Consider the following 20,186-nt stretch of genomic DNA (forward strand, 5'->3'; position numbering starts at 1 on the left):
TAAATGTAATAGCTACATCTGTAGAGCTCTCAGAAGAAAACAGGAGTAAATCTTTGTGACTTTGGATTAGGCAACGGTTTCTTGGATCTGACACCAAAAACACAAACAACAAAAGAAAAGACAGTCATACTAGACTTCATCAATGTTTGTGCTTCAGAGAACACCATCAAGAAAGTACAAAGGTAGCCCACAGAATGGGAGAAAATACTTGCAAACCATATAAAAGAGTTGTGTCCAGAATATATATGAAGAACTTTTGTAACTCAACAGTAAACAATAACCCAAATTGAAAAAGGAGCAAACATTTGAATACATTTTTTCCAAATAATATAGAAATGGCCAAGAAGCACATAAAAAGATGCTTAACATCATTAGTTATTAGGGAATACCAATCAAAGCCACAATGAGACACCATGTCATATGCTTAGATAACTATAATCAAAAAGATATAAATAACAACAAGTGTTAATGAAGACTGGAGAAATTGCAACTCTGATACATTGCTGGTGAGGATGTAAAAGTACAGCTGCTTTGGAAAACAGTTTAGCACTTCCTAAAAATATTAAATACAGAGTTACCATATGATCCAGCAATTCCACTCCTAGGTATATACCTAATAGAAATAAAATTATACACTCACATAAAAACATGTATATAAGCATTATTCACAAGAGCTAAACAAAGAGGAAACAACCTAAATGTCCATCATCTGATGCATGGATAAACACAATATGGTACATCCATCCATACAATCAAATATTTCTCGGCCATAGAAAATAATGACATTCTGATACATTGTACTATGAGAATGAACCTAAGTTCATTATTACGCTATATGTAAGAACCAAGGCACAAAAGACCTACTGTATGATTCTATTTATTTGAAATGCCCACAACAGGCACCTTTGCAGAGACAGAAAAGCAGATCACTGGTTGCCTAGGGCTGGGGGCTTTGGGAGGAAATGGGGAGTGGCTGCAAATGAGTTTAAGATTTTTGGGAGGGAGGAGTTGATGAAAGTGTTCGAAAATTGATTATGATGATGATCATACTACTCTGTGAATACATTGAAACCACTGAATTGTACAACCTCACTTAGAGAATTACATGGCATCTATTTCAATAAATCTGGTAATATCAAAATATTCCCAAGCTGAAGAAAATTGTCCTGAGCTAATGCACTCTGTTCAATAAAATGGGAAAAACTGGATTATGATACACACATCTCGAATGGGCTCCTCTGCCCAACATCATTTCTTAATATGTCACCTTGCATGTTCGAAAGAGACTCTTGCTGAATTTTAATTTGAGAATATTTACATCTGTATTGTACTTAAGGACAATGACCTTCTCATTTGATTTTGTAAAAATCCTGTAGAGAAGACAGAACAAGTACTAATATCCATTTGTTCAAGGAGGAAAATAAAACTTAAGATTAGGTGACTTGCCTAAAGTCACATAACTAGTGTGAGATGAGCTGTGTATGTATGTGTTCCCACAGGTGTTAAATATGCATGTTTGAACCTCTTCCCCAGTGCTCGCTGGATGTAATACTTTTTTGGAAAATTAATGTTATGTTTAAAAAAATCATTGTATTATAGCTCAGAATCTACTTATATACATTTAGCTATACGAATCTGAGATGAGATTGGAAGAATCTGGGCACTGTTAGATGACAAGTTCCAAAATATAGAAAATAGTGCTTTTACAAATCAAACGTGCACGCTGTGGAGTGAGGCAAAATATTGTACTGTAACAAAACACTGAGCATCCATTCAAACTGAACAAAAAAAATTTTATAAGCCAATCAACATGAATTATTTAGTTGCATTAATCAACCACATCTACCATCTGAGTGAAGCCACAAATTTTGGTGCAAGATTTGAAGAAGTCAGGAGGGAAGATCCCGGTTGTGATAAAGCTGCTCCAGATGAACTTGTTTTTATGGTGGGGTGTGCAGAAGCTTAGGATGAAGTGGATGGGACGGATGGAAAGACCCGGGCAGTTAGGTTTCACTAGCTAAGGGACAGAGCACAACGGAGTTTAGAGAGATGGAGAGTCCCAAAAAGTACGGCCTAGAAAACATCATGAATTCTTTAGGATTAAAAAAGGAAAAAAAAAATCACACAACATAATGAAATTCCTGTTGATGCTCAGCGAAATTTATAGAGGGTCTTCAGAAAAGTGCATGATACCACGGCTGGCAGTGGTCTCTGAGGAGCAAAAACCAATTACTCCTTCACCTGTTGGGAATGGATGTGAATCTCCAAACAGCGTGGAGATTATCACTACCTCCCCAAGAGGACAATTTAAATGGATGTGGAAAAGAAAAATATTACGAAGAAATAATTTATTATATGACTTGCACTTTTCAGTGCAAAGATGCATAAAAGTATCTTTTTAGTGTTTTTTTTTTTTAATGTGTTTTGTGCCTGCCCATTTAAATTTTATGTTTCTAAGTTCTGGAATCTTCTCTTCCGTCTTTAATATATTCCACAATGCCTGAAAAAGAGCTGGATAGTATAGACTGTTAATAACCTCTACTGGCTGCCAAATTACACTGATTGGCAGATAGTGATAGGTATATAATTTTAATGAAGGAAAATAATGAAATGAAGAACTTCATTCACATCAGATGTGAAGATAAGTAAATAGAGCTCTGTTGCTTTTTCTCTTCAATCTCCCAGTAGAAAAATGGCTAAAATCTTGCCTCTGGTTTCACTTCACTGAAGGTGAGCTCTATAGGAAGCCAAGTGGGTAGACATCATAAACTAAAAGAGAGACAACTGCATGGCAGATGGAAAAATGTCGGAAAATTTCTCCGTTAAGTCAATAGCAAATCGATATAATCACAAAGACAGGGTACATGGACAGAAACCTTTTCTATGAGGGGGAAGGGAGAGTGTATGCACTGCAGTGCACCAATGCTACCCAGGAGAAGAGAAAGGGAATGATATTTATAAAGCATTGCAAAAGACTATCACCTTTAAGCAAAATGAGCTTTGTAAGACCCCTAGAAACAGGATGGGTGCTCAATAAAATACGTATTAAGTGGAATATTTCTTTCAAAATGCCGTACTTCAAAGTGCCAGGTTTTCTCCATTACTGGAGAAATAGAAAGTATGTGCCTAGAAACATTACTGAACATTATCGCTCTGAAGACAATGGGTTCTCGATAGATGTTTTTGTACTTAATATTTTCTCGTTAACAGACTTCAGGTATGAGTTTTCTAGGCCAAAATTTTACACAAGCATCAAGCTGATTTTGGGTACGGCTCTCCTGGGATTGATCCATTTTACATGTTAGTGTCTGATGTTAGAAGAGTCCGTTATTGCTTATGACACTAAAATCAAAATGTCTATTTTATTTAGATTTTTGTGCATATATATTGGACATATCTAAGAAACGAAATGATCATTTTCAGAGTCTGTGCCTGAGATTGCAAACCCTAATGTCTCCAGGAATGAGAGGTGGGCCAGTGTAAGACAACAGGGTATATTGGGACAAAATGGAGCACACATGCCCATCAGAAAGTAAAGGCCATCACTCAGCTCCAGCTGATTGATGATAAAAATTTTGTGGGCTGGAACAGACATGGAAGTGTTTTTTGAAGGAGGTCGGGGATTGCTGTGAAGATCATACTTCTAAGGTGGTGATTTTGATGACTTCTAAGTTTATATAAATGGAGCTCAAAAATTCCATCTGTTCCTTTAGTTTCTACACAACAGGGTTCTCGTTCAACTAACACCTCACAAGACCTTCCTTCAGCCCTCACCAGAGAACGCAGTCATGAACCATCACAATCTGGTTTGCAACTCTCCCGAAGCTCTACCAACACCAAACCAAAACAAAACAAACTGCAAAGAAAAATAGTACTTATGGAGAATGTTCTCTCCATCTGTTCATCCAGGTGAATGTTTTTCAAAACTCAGGAGTTCTTAAATTCTCTGTGCACATGTTTTAATCTTTAAAAAAAATAACATAAGCACACAGATCATCTGCCTGGCAGCTTAGAAACCAAGTGCTGTCTCCATTTCTGCATATGGGGTTAGTTATGTTAACATTAATTCCACTGCCCTCTGAACTGGGCATTCTAGATCTCTTCCTACGTGTTGGGGAATTATCAAAATCAAGAGACAATGCTCTAGGCATCTAGGTTCTAGCTGTGTGCCAAGCTGATCTCTGAGCACTATTTTCACTGAGTTGCATTTTAATATTTGGCGTTTGCTTTTTATTGAGGAGAGAAGCCACAGGAAACCGGTTTCTGCATTTGTGGTATTAAAGATACTGAGGGCATTATCTGCTGCATCATTCATGGCTCTTAAGTTTCCATATGAGAAGAGCACTGCCCTGTCCAGTGGGCTTTTCTCTAAAAATAAGAATCGTGGACCTGACTCAACCTCTCTTTTCACTTTGATGGCCAGGAACCTCGGAATCTGCTTTGATGTTTAACTCCCACAGTTAGACCAATAAGATAGATGCTTACGGCCTGCATACAGGCACTTTCTTCTTGCTTTTCACTTTCAACTTTTATGTACAACTCTATGATTCTGATTCTCTTTTATCACTGATATTTTACACTATATTATTGTATCTGTTCTCACTGTAAAATTGAATCAAATCCTTTCTGAATAAGCAAGGCTTTACACACACACACAGACACACACACACAATAAAGCTCTGCTTTTCTAGGTAATGATATATAAGTGTGTGTGTGTATAAGGCGGGTGTGTAAACATGTATGTATGTATGCATATGTCAAAAGAAGTAAAATACAGACTTTGAGACAGATGTCTTTAAATATTATTCTGTAGGATTATGAAATCTTTATAGTATTATAGTTTCTAGTTTCATCTACAACTGACCAACTAACATAGTAATGGAGTCACCAGAACAGGACAAGAGGTAAAGCAAAGATCACCCAACAAGTTTATGGTAGCCAGAAAGAGGCACCAAAAACATGGACTGTGGTTTGTTGTCCCAACATGTTCTCACAGCAGATGGCAAGTCCTGTTCCTAAAGTCAGATCTCTGTAAAAAGTGAGACTATAAACAGGAGCAGACTCTGAAGATTAATCCAAGGCCACTGAGGGGTGGGGTGCTGTCATTAGCTGTGCGAGTCACACCATATTGGAGTGAGATGCAGAGTAAACATCCTGATAAGAAAGGCATGGCACTTGGATTTCTAAAACCAGGAAGTAAGGAAAGAAGGAAGGCTTTCCTCTTTGTCACCCAGAGGACACAACAGCAAACTGTATTACTAGAGGTGGTATTTTCAGGGGACAAATGACTTAAACTTCAAGTGTAGGGCAAGAAAAGGTAGAGGATTCCTAGAATAACCCCTCTAGGGCTAGTGTTAAATAGCCACCTCTAGAGGGAACGAAGATGGTATGAATCGGATCACTCAATTGCTCAATCCACAAAACCTGCTCTCTGGGAGGCAGACAATATGCTAATATCCACAGACACAAGGACAGACTTCAAGTTCTCTGGCAGTTCAGACTCTAGGATGAGACAGACACAAGAGTACTTGCCAAGCAATGAGGATTAGAAGGAAGCACATCTGAGACACTGGCAGCGCAGGGTATAAGACTCTTTCTGTCTCAAACGGTACAAGTTCAATATTCACAGAATATCACCTACAATTAATTAAACAGCAGTGGTACCAGAGGAAAAAAAGGTCTGCTTGGCCATTTGCTGGTGTTTAACAGACATTACTACTGGCTGGATGATAATGTGGGTGGGGAAAAGCATTGAAAAGACATTTATTTATGCACATGGAAACTTTTCGGTACTTGTGCTTGTATTCATAAGGACTTTAAGTCAGGAAGCTCACTTCTCTTTCTCAATCCCCCTTGGAATATCCAGAACAGTGTGTTTGGATGTGAACACGAGGTGGGAATACAAAATAATAAGACTATTTGTGCTTGAGATATAATTCCAAGTGCTTCACATATAAAACCTCATTTGATTTATGTTATTCACTCCATTTTACAGATGTGGAAACTGAGGCCCAAGGAGACCAAGAGATGCCCAAATTACACATTTAGTAAGGGGAGGAACCAATTTTCAAACTGAGGTCACCAGGTTCCAGTCTATACTCTCTCTTAACCACAAGTCATACTGCAAGTATTATTTCAAAGCAAAACAAAACAGAACAACATGTGGCCACTGGACTAAAATCTACAAGGCACAATGACACAGGACTCAACTGTTGCGGGGGAGGGGCAGCTTGACAGGAGGGCAGAAAATCTTCCAAACTCTAATTTCTTATAGGCAGTAGTTACTATGGATGTTTCTGTATCTATAATTTTGTTGTATTTGCCCAAATCCATCTTCGTTTTCCTAGTGAGCCCAGGTACTGACTAAATAATGCTCTCTAAAATTACTGGCACCTCACTTGAGTTTTATTCTGTGTTTTTTCTTCTGAAAATTCTGATAGACGGGCATGTACTAGGTTCTCCGCCCTTCTAGCAGCAAAACTCAATGAACACCCTGTCACCAAACATCAAGACCTCTTATGACAGGTGAAAGGGAGAGGTGGATTCTATTTGAAGGAATCTTGTGACTGGAGAATCCTTTTTCCAGCTAGGCCACAAGGTTCAAGCTGAAGGCAGGCCAATGGTAATAAGGCCCAAGCACTAGCCAAAGGTGTTCGAAGTAGGAAAATGCTAAACTTAGAGGAACAGTGCTTTTTCCATTTCAAATTGCGGCAGCTCCAATGGGGTGTATATTCCATAGGTTACCTTGTGACAGCAATGGGATGAGGGGTGAAAGACAGGGGGAGTATGATTATAGGTTCCATGACCCTTTTACTTGACTTCCTAAAATTGCTGGACTACTGAAACACAGCCGACTATGATGGCTTCATGCAATCTGCTAGCATGTTTCTAAAATTCTCTTTCTGATGGATGAATGATGATTCCCTAACTTCCTTTACTGCACTGTGGGATCATAAGCAAACCTTTCTGAGTGAGTTTCATCAAGTCCCTGAGTATATTCCCTGCCTTATAAAAGGCAGAAGCAGCTAGATTGAACCCTCCCTCCTCCTCCTGCACAAATGTACACTCTCTGAGAACAAGAGAAACCCCACGTACCATTAACACATTCAAAGACATCACAGCACTTTCCAGGTGTCCCATCTCCACGAGAGACTATGCGGGGAGTGGATCCCACCTCACACACGGGGAAACCACATAAGCCAGAGAGACACTCGCATCTGAAACCAAAGAAAAGGGAAGGAAAACCCCATGAATAAACAACAACATAGAAGTCGGGAGACCACAAAGTGGCTGTGGCAAACTAACTCCACTATATGACACTGTCCTGTTTTTCTGGTGTCACTGGGGAATGGGGACTGCGGGGGGAGGGGTGTTCCCTAATATAATGTATATTCCACATAACTAAGGCTCATCTCCTTAATATACACCCAGACTTTTATCTTTAACCATTTGACAGAAATATTCCTAAAATGCATTACTTTATTTCTTACTTCATAAACCAGTATTGAGCATAACATTTTCTTGATGACTCAGGGCTGTTTCTGTATGCATACGTTACTACGTTATTCCATAATTCAGTGACGCTTGCATGGGCTGCCATAGAATGAGTGCTCCTGAGTTCAGTGGGCCCAGGCTGCTGCTTTGTTGCTGAACTCGAGGTGTTTTTCAGAGATTTTTTTCCGACTCTTCAACTATTAAGTTACTAGCTTTTCAGTTTCTGTGTGTTTGTGTGTGTGTGTGTGTGTGTGTGTGTGTGTATGAAGTTGTGTCTAGTAGCACCCTCATCTTGATCCACATCAATTAATTTATAATTGTGTATATGGAAGAAACAGATTCTGACTGAAGGCTGAGGAGCTCTTTATAAAGAAAGGGCATGAGCTTTAGTAAGTGGACTCTGGAAGATCAAAAAGTCTTAATTTGGGGCCCTTCTAAGCTACCTATGTGCATTTCTCTCTCCATGCATGGATGAGGTGTTCCAGGAACTGGAAACTCACTCTGCTGGCTTTGACCCTTAACTTCAATTCTGCTGTGAAACCTGCCTAAACATAGAAAAATAAGAGGCAGGTGAAAAGAAGAGGAGGAAAAAATGCTGTTAACTCCCGGGCTGGTCTGTTACAATGAAATAGGAGGCAGACAATGAGAAGCTCAGGGAAGTAGGGTGTCAAGATGGAAACGTAATACTAGGAAGGAACAGCTAGACTCCTGCTCTGGGACTCCCCTGGGGATGGAAGTGTCCCTCAGTGTCCTCAGAGGGAGACTGATGGAGAAGATGACTAAGGGAGTCCCCAGGTGGACAGGAGTGAAGGGAAGGCATCTTCAAAGGAGACATCCTTGCAGGAGTTATGTGGGTAGTTATGTACAGTGGGGCTCACAAGCAGGGGAAGTTAACATTCCCAGAAGGGAAGAACTAGTCACTCGTTCATTAATTCTGTTTTATCCCCTCTTCTTATTTAGCCGATTGTTTTGTTGGTGTCTTGTTCTTTGGATCATAAATTAAAATATGCTCGTGGTCCACAGGAACCACAATAATCAGGCCCAGAGGTTTAATTACATTTATCGTTAACTGTAGAACTAAAAAGGAAACAATTTAAGTTACAATTTGCACCAAAGATCATTGAAGCCACTGAAAAGGTGTGAATGACCTCCCCTGAGGCTGAGGCTGCCCTCTCAGGATTCTTCAGTGTTGGGTGATGGTTGTACTGGATTCCTAGAAGAGGGTGTTAGATAATTAAGGATTTGCTGCAGTGGTATTTCTGCCCGTGGTTTAAAATAAATGTTTGCTTGTGTTCTGTGAGCAGAGCTGGGAGCTCGCAATTCATAATCTGTATTCCTCTAGGGCAATCACCTTCTAGAGCTGAGTAAATATGAACTAGGCTTTTAGTCCTTCGTAAGGTGGTCCTATAGTCTCTACTTTCTATGTGCTCAGTTACGCAGCATGAAGCAAATAATCATAATGCTGTGACATTACAGTGGCAATATACTGTTCACATTTATTGCAACTGACACTCTTAAGTATTCAGAGGCCACACGCTGATCCCAATACCTGGATGTGATTACAATGAACGCATCCTCCACGAACAGCTGACTAACCTTTTCTTCCACAGCTTCTGGGATTCACATTCTTGCCTACTGATGTGTTCCAGCGAGTTATTCTAATTTAAACACCAAAGAACATACAAACAACCAAAAACGACCTCTTCAGATGTTGTCCTTCCACCCTTCAGCAACTGAACACATACGTGCCCTCTTATGTGCCAGGCTCTCTTCTAGAGATCATGCCAACCTGAAAATCATAACTAAGTCGCCCTAAGTCTTCTTTCCCCCTTTTACATTTGACCTATTTCTCAACATTCAAATATTTTGTTTTCCTAGAGGCCCACAAAGGTTGCCCCAGCATGTTGCAAAAGACCTGAAACTGTATACAACTGCCTATGAAACCACGTAGAGAAGAAAAACGAGAAGAAAAACGCTTTATGCTTAAGTTTTACTTTCAAAGCAGAATGACTGTATATTAAAGATCCAAAAATTTGGATGCCCTGGTTTTTGCAGGCTGGCCTCCTCCCAGCATTTTCCCTCTTCGCTGCATCTCCCTTGGCAAGCCCTCATGACCTGTTGCCATCTTTTGACTTCTCACTGCTTCCTCTGAACCTGAGATTAGCAGATTTTAAAGACTGTTAGCACATAATAAAGAAGGAACATATGAAGGAGCCAGAAAAGGTGTAAATCTGGACTCACGTCAGATATCTTATCAAGCAACTAGCTACTGGGTTGAAACTTTATGAAACTGCCATTGTTTTGCAGGTCGAAAATAGTCAAATAGCAGTTTCATATAGTTCAACACAATACAACTTATCTTTTGACAGATAATGTCTACACTCACTCTGTCAGGTAACAAATGGGGGAACTCGCCCCAACATGACCTTTATATGCCAAGTTAATTCATTACGTCTATAAATTTGGTGAGTTCAATATACTTTTTAAAGTCTTTAATAAAATCATTCTAGAGTCTCTGGAAGTAAGTAATCTTCCCTTTTACAGATAAGAGTACTGAGGCACACAGCTTCATCAACTGACCTGAAGTAAGATTTTCTATCCTGTATTTTTCACTAGAAGAGACTAGATTTTCTTCTATCAGGTCACTAAGAGGAAATGCTGAATTACAGAACTGAAGCATGCAAAATGTACCTTGTTCTCACCACCTTTTTCTCTTCATTTCTATTCTTTTGCTGTCTGCCCCTCCCCGCCGCCAACCTTCCTCCTACTATTTACCTAATGCCTGGATAAAGAGCAAGCAAAAGAATGGAGAAAACATGGATTAGTGGCAGGGGAAGCAGACTAACATGAGGAAGAGAGAGATGCTTATTAAATTGATGTCACCACTTATCCCTTACTTCCGAAACCCTCCGTCCCTCAATTTGTAGGCTCTAACATGATCCCCGCTCACCCAAGTCTCTCCTCCCAACCCATGCCACATCCATCCTATGGGTTAGTTCCTGTACTTCCATAATCAGAATTATTCAGTAACTTCTCACTGAACTCATCATTTTCTCAGCCTAACATTCAACACTCTCCGGCCCATATACCATTTTTCCAATTCTCTTGCAGTATTTATCTTCCTTTTCCTTATGCTACAGTCACACTTCTAGCCCTCATGTGGCTGTCTTTGCACTGCTCACCCTATTTCCCCCTGACCTTCCTTCTCCAGCCCTCATCTCCAGCTGTCTGTCTAGACCGACCTCAAATAATAGACCCTCTCTGAAACTTCAGATACCCTAATTTTCTTAAGGCCCTTCTCTCATCGTTTTGCGGTGAAGTAGATACTCACCCATCCTTCCACAAACTCTCTTTGTATCTATCATGGATAGTTAGTTGTTAAACAAATACTTCTTAAATGAAACAGGACTGGAGATGAATAAAAAAGGGATACTATTAACTAAACAAAATAAAACAGAAACAAAAGGTGAGAAAGAAAGCACTAAGATTTCTAGATTGTTAACTCAAAAAAGAAAAGAGTACTTAAGGCAGAGCTATTTGCATTATACCTTGAAATAGTGCTGAGGGCTTTTAAAATTTCTTTTAAATAAAAAATAAATAACAGCTTAATTGAGATATTAACTCACATACCATAAAATGCACCCTTCTGAAGTGGCCAATTCAGTGCTTTTATGTTCACAGGGTTGTGCAACCATCACCACTGCCTTAGAACATTTTCATCACCTCAAAAAGAAGCCCTGTACTCTCCATGCCCCCCTTCCCCAGGCCCTGGCACCCACGAATCTATGTTTTGTCTCTGTGGATTTGCCTATTCTGGACAGTTCATATAAATAGAATCGTACAATACATGGGCTAAGGTCTTTTTAACTTCAAACAAGAAGCAACCTGTGTTTGCAATCTGCCAGAAAAATCAAACCTCTAATTTTATATCCTCAGTATTAAGATAATGATCAATCAAAGCAGCATATTAATAAATGTTTGCACAATGTAACCACAGCTGCAGCCAGTGGGTTGGTTAAGCTTTTTTCTCCCGAGTAGGTAACGAATTCAGCTTCACGGGTCTCTGAGTGGCCCAGCAGCAGGACGAAGACACAGGAAATCATCTCAGCCCCTAGAGGGCACTCGGATCCTGAGGAGGCCCATGCCGGCTGGCTCTGCTGGTGGAAAGGCAGAGCATACTTATACTTTCCCTTCATGTCTTTGCTTCCTGGACTACACAGACAGTCCCAGGCGAGCCAGAGGCGAGAGTCCTGGCACAGCGCAGAAGGTGCTTCATATCTGGCCTCTCCTTATCTTTTAGCTTCCAGATTCTACTGGTTCCTCCATACGCCCCGCAGATGAGCCCCAATGGCACTCTGCCGTTCACTAAATCCGCCCACCCCTACCCCTTATCACTCTGTGCCACAGCTCAGATGTCCACTCCGCCTCAAATCCCTGCTTCTCTTTCACCCCTGGTGAATTCCACACAGCCTTAAGACCACCCACCCTACAAGGCCTTCTCCGATCAAAAAGCAACCAGGATTAATTTTCCCTCCTCTCACCCTGAATAGGACACAGGGGTACCAAACTCGTGAAGTACACTTGCTCATCCCACAAAATCAAAATCCTACTGTTTCTCCTGTGAATTCCTCTAGTGCAGGGGACATGTCTTATTTGTCTTGTAAGTGAAACAATGAATGATAAAGGGACCAAACTACAACATGGAATAAACCTTTTTCACGGCGAGTAAATCAGAGGCGAGACCATGCATTGTTTTTAAAATTTTTATTTTTATAAATTTTAGACTGAGAGCTAACAGATGCAGTGCTGTAGAAAATCAGTGTGTGGCTGGAGGGAAAGACTATGGAAGCTGTCTAGAATGTAGATTCCAGGGTGCTAAATACAAGATTGTTTTTCTGAATGTCTGGGGCAGGGCTCCAGAATCTGCCTGTATAATAAGCTTCCCAGGAAATTCCAATAAAGGGAATCTGGGATCCACTTTCTGAGAAACTTGCCCCTCAAGGCACACAGTCTCAGTGGCCAGTTTAATTTTCACTTTCCACTAGAAAAAGCCAAGGACAACTAGTTTTAACATTTTAATGAGAATGATGATTATTAGCACTTGCCCTCAATCAATTACAAAGACTCCTTCCTGCCTGAATATGGCTGCTCAGGAGTGACAGACACGTGGAACGAAGGAAATGAACCACTTTATTTACTATCCAATACAATCATCCACCAGAAAATGTGTGACACTCACAAGCCACTTAAACTCTGGGACTGTCAACTTTCCCATCCAGAAAATGAGATGGTGGGACCATAAGAAGCTTCCTTCTAACTATCAAAATTCCATGATGTTATGACTGCCATTCCCATTCCCATCACTGCAGGATCTGATCCAGGCTCATCCCTTCCTGTTGCTTCTCAGTGGCCTGCACTCTGGCCCTGGGGCACAGCACCATCTCATACCCGGTGTTTGCCACTGCCTTCTCCTCCTCACCAAGCACCTAGCTCGAGATGGGCCTTCTCTCTGAAGCTTTCTGGGTGATATTGTTTTTCCAAGTGGGGAGTATACTTATACATCTGCAACTCATTTTTGTTTCCTACTAAAGAAGACTGAGCAATGCAGGAGAAGAAACACTATGCCTGATACCAGTGTTTCCATATCGCTAGGCTTGTCTTCGTAACTAAGTTATGGCTTCATAACTAAGTTGAAGAGTCAATTGTTTGGCCAGAATGACTGGAGAAACTGTGACGGATGGACTGCACAGGTTGCTGGAAGACGCTGTGGGGAGAGAAGTCCTTTGTCACTCCCTTGCCATTTAGCAAAGCACAGACAGGACCCCTGGAATGTGCCCCTGTGGTGGGCGCCACACAGAGCTGAGGGTAAATGTTATCCTAACATTCCCCTACAACAGACTCCTGCAGAAGAGGAAATCTGGAAGCAGCAAACCGTCACACTCCTCATCCTCCCCAAGCAGACCCATATCCTGGTGGGAAAACAACTCAGTGAGACCCTCTGCAAAGGATATCTTCCAATAGTGGATGTATTCCACATTTGAACTGAGTACTTTGAGCCCTTCCAAAGGGGACAGTCACTGTCTATAAATCAAAAGCTACTCTTTATAGGTGAGGGGGAGGTCTCCCTTTTGTCAGGAAACAAGGATAAATGAGGAATTAAAAGGGCCAAGTACTTGTAGTACTCGGATTCCACCCAGTGTATTAATGAAATAACTGTCAGGAACAGAAATGACAATGACACATAAAACAGTCCTATAAAAAGTAGCCTTCAACTTTAATTAAATCTGATGCACTATCTTTCTACTAATTAAATGTCTTAACTCTTTCTAGGGATGTGTATAAGTTTAAAAAGACAGGCTAAAAATGAAACATCCAGAAAGAAATGGATTTCCCACCCAAGGGTCTGACTATCCTTACGGAAAACTGTACTCCTCCCTATGGAAGTTTCTTAGGGTCATAATTTTTCTCATGTCTCACCATGAGATGTTTACTACTCTCTAAGTCACAAACCTTCTTTCACCCTTCCTCAGGCTGATTCCTGTGTGATCTCCTTGCATTCCACAGCGCCCCCTCCCAGGCAGGGAAATGTGTGCGTTAGCACAGCAAGCACACATCCCACTCTGAGGATTCTACGCTTCCTTCCAGCAGCCATCGCTCCCCATCTCACAGTGAGCTGTGACCTGTACAACCACAAACAGCACATTCTTCACTTTCCCTGACAATAGCAAAAATCACTCTGCATTTTTTTGTTGCCGATGTTGTGTTTGTTTTTTCCTCCTCAGGGGGAGCAACTGAAGAACATACTCCAATACAAGAATGGTATAAACTGAGGGCTATTAGGTAAAATATTACTTTGTATTTCCTAATATTAGTAATAATAATAAAGTGCATTGTAAGCCCTTAATAAAGTGGTCATTACAGCTTTCCTCTTCCTAGCTTTCTCGAGAGGCAGATGATTACGGCTCCCTCCTCAGGGCTGGCATGTGGCTCAGGAAACTTAAGGTGTTAAGTTAAAATAAAAAGTGGTATAAATTGTAGGGAAATAGAAGTTGTAAGGCCACGTGGTTCCTATACGATTTATAAAATCATCTTCTAGAACCACGCCGCCACAGGAAGTAGGTGTGGTGCGGAGAAAGCAGTGGCGCTGCACACACATTCCCACCTCGATATGAGGGGCTAGTGAAGAGAACTGGGGAAGTGCCGAAGGGACACAGTCCTGGCAGCAGGAGAACCGGAGGCACAGAAACACCAGGGCCCATGGCCCTGCTGAAAATCTCACACCTGGGGTCTGGCAGGCTTCCCAAACCTCTCAATTCAGCCCAACATTCCAGTAACAACCAAGTCCCAGCAAAGGAAGGCTCTCCGTGAAAGCCACTGGCATTGGCTTTCGTGGTGGGCAGGATGGCCTTCGAGAGTAAAGAGGGGACAGGAGTGAGAGATGCATGGAGAACCAGTTAGGAAAAGTGAGCAAAAGAGAAAACTGGCACTTTGCACTCTGGGAAGGAGAAGGAGTGGGTTTGGATGCGGAGAGTAAGTTTTAATATAGCAACATAAGGTAGTCCCATTTCAGAGTCAGAATTGTCAACTGCATTAGAAATGCATGTTTTGGAACCTCTTCAGCTTATGTATGAAATAATGCAACTATTTCATATCTATTTGCTGAGCGTGCACATGCAGTAGATAGAGCACTAGGCTGAGTGGGGGCTGGGAATACACAGGGGCCTGGCCCTCAGTTTAGGGTGTTTAGTTGAGGAAACTGTCTGATACATAATCACAAATGAGAGCACAATGGGATGTGGATCATTCCCTCCACTCCCTGGGGCTGGCGAAAAGCAAATAACAATTACCATCAGGACTGACCTTCTATTTGAAAAGCTGAGCAACAGATTTGAGTGGCACACTGGGCTGCCTGGGCTGCTAACCCTCCTCCAGACCCATCTGGGCCCTGAGCGGGCGCTGAATCAGATGACTTGAAGCAGGTGTCCACTTGGATTCATAGGGGCTGTCAATTCCCAGGCCTCTCAATCTTGTCATCAGTGCAAAGTGCAAGATCCTCTGGTCTCCTCTCCCCAGGGGAATGCACGTCCCCACAGGGCCTGGCTCTGCTTCCCAGGCACTCATCCTTCCATGCCACCCTCGCTGCCCTCCCAACCTTTCCTCTGCAGACAAATGGAACACCACGTGACCATCATCACAGCGTGCACCACTCACATCTGTCCTCATGCTTCACGGGCTCACCCTGAAAACACTCTTTCCTTGCAACCACCTCCAGTAAGACTGCAAACGGCCCCACATTCACTCATTTACCTGGGCTGCCAGGGAGGTCAACATTCTCCAAGTTGACCTCTGGCTAGCCGCACGCTGTTGCTTTCCTCTCTCATGGAAGCCCTCCTTCTCTGTGGCTTTGTTTTCCACCCATTTCTTAAGAGGGTAGAGTTTCAGAGAAGGCACTCTAACATCATTTTCAGGCTTGCGATCTGCTAAGGAGTGATGTGACCTTGGGCAAGTTACATCATCTCTCTAAACGTCAACTGTACCATATGTAAATTGAGGATGGTTAAAGTATCCATAGCTCATAGGACTACCACGTGGATGAAATTAGCTGATCTATAAAAAGCACCTAGAACAGTGCCGGGAACACAGAAGCACTCAACACCTATTAGCTATTTTATGTAACTATAATTGGGAAGGCCTCCGTGTCTATGCAAATAAAGCACCATCCTGACCTCACATGAGCTTTTGGAATCCAGTGACCCCTCTACTTCAGCCACTCAATCCTATGGCCACAACTCTCTAAAATGTCTCAAGTCAAACATCCTACTCGCTGATCACAATGGTTCGTTCATCCTTCCAGACCTCTCGTGCCCATGCTCTTACCTCACTGACTCTTCATTCAACCTGAGACATCTACTCCCCAGATCTTTCCCTTTTCTCCTCAGTCTGGGCCTTGGCCGAATTACACCTCCTTAATATCACAGCCTCCATCCATGGTGTTTTGTTTGAAGCACCACCTTCAGGATGTCTTTAAACTTGCTACCCTTTTAACCTCCATTCATATCTGGTCCCTTGACCCTAACCTAAAGTTAGTTAAACCCAGAGGTGGCAAACCTGAATGTCTTCAGGAGTCAGGCAGGAATCCTGAAAGAGTACACAGATACGACAGACAATTCAAGAGGGTCTCGGCCCTCTGAGGGGGTTTCGCTATTCCTTCTGTGTAGAAACGAACCGTCAATGTTGCTGTACCTTCCAAATGCTCCAGAGAAGCCAGATTTTTATGTGAAGCCTCTCAGTTTTTAAATCTTGATAACTAATTGAAAGAACGCATACACACACAAAAAAAGGCAAATCAAAGAAAACCTGTCTTGGGGTCAAATTCAGCCCCAAGGTTGCCAAATTGCAAACTGTGATTTGAACAGATCACTTCCTCTGTGCTGATACCCACGCTGCTGAGGGCTGCTGGGGAAAAGTGCACTCTTGGCAGTAGCTGTTCTACATACTCAGCACTGAAGTCCCTCATGTGACGAACAGACCTCCATTCACCTCCAAGGATCATTTCTTCCATGATGCTTTTTCTGACTAGAGGCACAAAGGTAAACAGTTGATGTGTGTGTATGCACGTGTGTAGGGCGGTGTGAGTGGACACAGATTGCGAAGTGCCCACTTCACATCATGAGGGAGTAGGGGTGGAGGGAAGGACATTCCAGGAAATGGGAAGAACCTACTGGAATTTACAGAGGCAAGAAAGAATACAGCGTGTTTAGGTTGGAGCAAATGGTTCAGTCCACCAGGAGCATATTATGCATTGGGATGGGGACAGGGGATACTGTGGGGGGACTTAGGAGACAAAGCTAAGTGAGGCAGGCTAAGGAAAGGTAAAAAGGGATCTTACATGCATATCACACTAAGAAGCATCTTTTATTGAAAACAATAAAAAAAAGTCTTAAACAAGCAACATAGTCTTGCAAAAAGAGGTGTTTATCTGAGGAGAAAACCACTACTATCATGAATCCTGTTTCTCTTGAATCATAAAGACAGATGGGAATCGTGCTAATGTTTTAAGCTGCAAGACACATTAGAAATTTAAATCAATGACCACAATAGCTTAGAACGCTCTTTCCTCTTTCTCCATCTGGTGAACCTCTGACTCATTCTTAACAACTCAGTTCAAAAGTCAAATCCAGCAATTTCCCAAATCAAAATGTAGTATCTCTTTGCTCTGTGACTTTACTTTTTTTTTTTTTTTTGCACACTTCTACTCAAGTACATAGCACTTTAAATGGCAATGATTTATACATTTGCCTTCCCTCAAGCATGTAAGCTCCCTGACATCAGTAACTACGTTTTATTCTCACCAGGGTAGCACAACGCCTGGCACATGATAAACACTCAAATCTTTGTTCCCTGAACAGACCAAAAAACACTGCAGGGTTCTCATGCTAGGACTTGCCACAGATTAACTATAAATTTTATTAAAAGTATTTATTGACTACTTACCTGCCCTAGGCACTGATGAGACAGAGAGAGAGATAAGGTGCATCGCTGTCCTCAAAAAGTACAAAATCTATCGTCTTAGGAAGTGTTTTAACAACCTTCTAGAACCTAAGATGCCTCTATGGCAGTCAAAGCACTCGATCATCTCATCACAAGACCTATGACATACAACTTATGTCCTTTTCAAACAAAGGCAAAGTCAGGAAAGGATCATTTAAAATGTATTTGTCTGTGTGACACAGACTAACGAAGCATTAAGTCTAAGAGAAACTAGCTGTCTCCACCTCCAGCGTGTCAGTTAAGCAGCTAAATGTATACTGGGCAAATATAACCCCAAACCCTCTGCAAACTGTATCTACAAAACAATGAGAAGCCCTGTCACTTACATACAATGTAAAGGTGCAAATGAAGAGTAAAACATATTCCCTGAAATTGGGGGTTGCTTTTGGCATTTCCAGAAGAGGCAGGATGTTAACATTTCAGATTTGCTTATTAGTGGTGTAAATAACTTCACAAAACAATTTTGCTGAACTGTCTGGAGCTGTTCTGTTTGCCAGTGTCATGAGGATGATAATATCAACGAGGGTGGGTGGGGAAAGCACCTCCTCCCCCAAGGTTCAATATTATTCATGTGGTGAGCAGCTCTGCTTGTGAACTTTATTGAACATTTAAAGGAATTCATTTGTGTTTCTGTCTTTCAGTGACAGTCAGAGAGCCATGCATTTAGAGTCTGGTAATGATGGCCAGGCCCACTCCGACCAAACTCTAAGCCACTGAAAGCCACTGACTGAGAACCTTGAGCTTTGTTTAAGGATTCAAACAAATATAAAATAAGAATAGATACTGGTCAAGTTCATGGTGAAACATAAAAGACAGACATAGGGTACAAGTACAGGAAGTGCAGCGCTTCCACACATGAGGTGAGTTACTGACAAATTAAAGTCTCTACTGGGGAGATAGTTCATGTCTAGTAGGCAAGGCTTTACTTCTAGGAAAGCATATTTTCTTCAATCTGGGGATATGTCCAAAAACAACATGGAATTCCTACAATTATTTTGTTTTAAAAAACATCAGAGTTTAATATAGACGCTGGCTTTTTCAGTTATGAGTTGACTTGCTCTTTGGGGCCAAAAACCACTGTGACAGAGGGCAACAGAAAGATGTTCTTTTCTTAGTTGAGAAAGAAGGGCTTCAAATACTTTTCCAAATTTTTTTCTGCATGTGTTTAAAAACAGAGAGAATGCTACCATGATAGACTGTCAAGACTCAGAAATGTTTTATATCTGTGCTATGCTAATGCATATTTTACATATTGTGTAATTTAATTTTATTCATTCCCCAAAAGCAGCTGGATAAATTATCCAAATTAAAGGAAACAATCAAAAAGTGAACTGAATTAGAGACATGTGTCTACTAACAGATTAATCTTTAAAAATAAAAGCTAAATCTGTTATTAAGTGCCGTCGTCCAAGAGACAGTGTCTCGGGAACAGATGAACGTGATAATTCCTTACAAGGCTCTTAAGTGATGATGTCCTTTTGAAAATGCATATTTAGGGACAATTTCCACTGGCTATTTAAGTAGGCATTATACAAGCAACTTAATTACCCAGCACAATGCTAAAAGCATAAGGGCCTACAATAAGTATTATTTGGTGATTTCAAGAACGTAACACCGTCTCAAAGACCTGAGGAGTGCTCCCTGAGATATGAGAAGGAACCTGTCAGTTCCGAAGCCACCCTCAGGAAGTTTCAGGCTTTGAAACGTATGTGTCTTGTTGGGTGGATGTGTCTGTGTGGCCGACCTCTGCGCAATCCTCCCACCTAACGCTCCCACCCCAACACCCTCCTAAAGGCGTGAACTAGCAGAATGATGGGCTGAGACTCCAGAGATAAGAGTCCACTAAGGAGCTCTGGAAAGCTCAACCACTCAAACGTTAAGTACATTACCAAACAGAAAGGAAAAGGACTCCTGACATTGTCACGCCAAGACTATTACTCAGAGGCAAATGGATTACTCAGACGTTACTGGAGCAGAGAAATAAGAAAATCTGCTGGGTTCTCAGTAAGATGGGAACTATAGGATTCCAAGATTTGAAACTAGAGGTATAAATAGGGGGTGATAAGAAAAATTATCGTCAGTTATTCTGGGTACATGCTTTTTTGAGGTCCTTCATTTCTTAGTTTGGACTTAGAACTGGC

The 20,186-nt window shown here is 41.5% G+C and overlaps 1 protein-coding gene across 2 annotated transcripts in view; it reads right to left on the reverse strand.

Moving 5' to 3' along the window:
• CRIM1 (cysteine rich transmembrane BMP regulator 1) overlaps positions 1-20,186 on the reverse strand; it is a 184,471-nt gene that overhangs the window by 73,969 nt on the left and 90,316 nt on the right. For both annotated transcript variants that reach the window (XM_081069037.1, XM_081069038.1), the window contains one exon: positions 7,096-7,217. In XM_081069037.1, coding sequence (XP_080925163.1) covers positions 7,096-7,217 — 122 coding nt within the window. The remainder of the gene's footprint in view (positions 1-7,095; positions 7,218-20,186) is intronic.

The sequence above is a fragment of the Rhinolophus hipposideros genome (assembly GCF_964194185.1).
Source record: "Rhinolophus hipposideros genome assembly, chromosome: 12".
Taxonomy (NCBI): Eukaryota; Metazoa; Chordata; class Mammalia; order Chiroptera; family Rhinolophidae; genus Rhinolophus; species Rhinolophus hipposideros.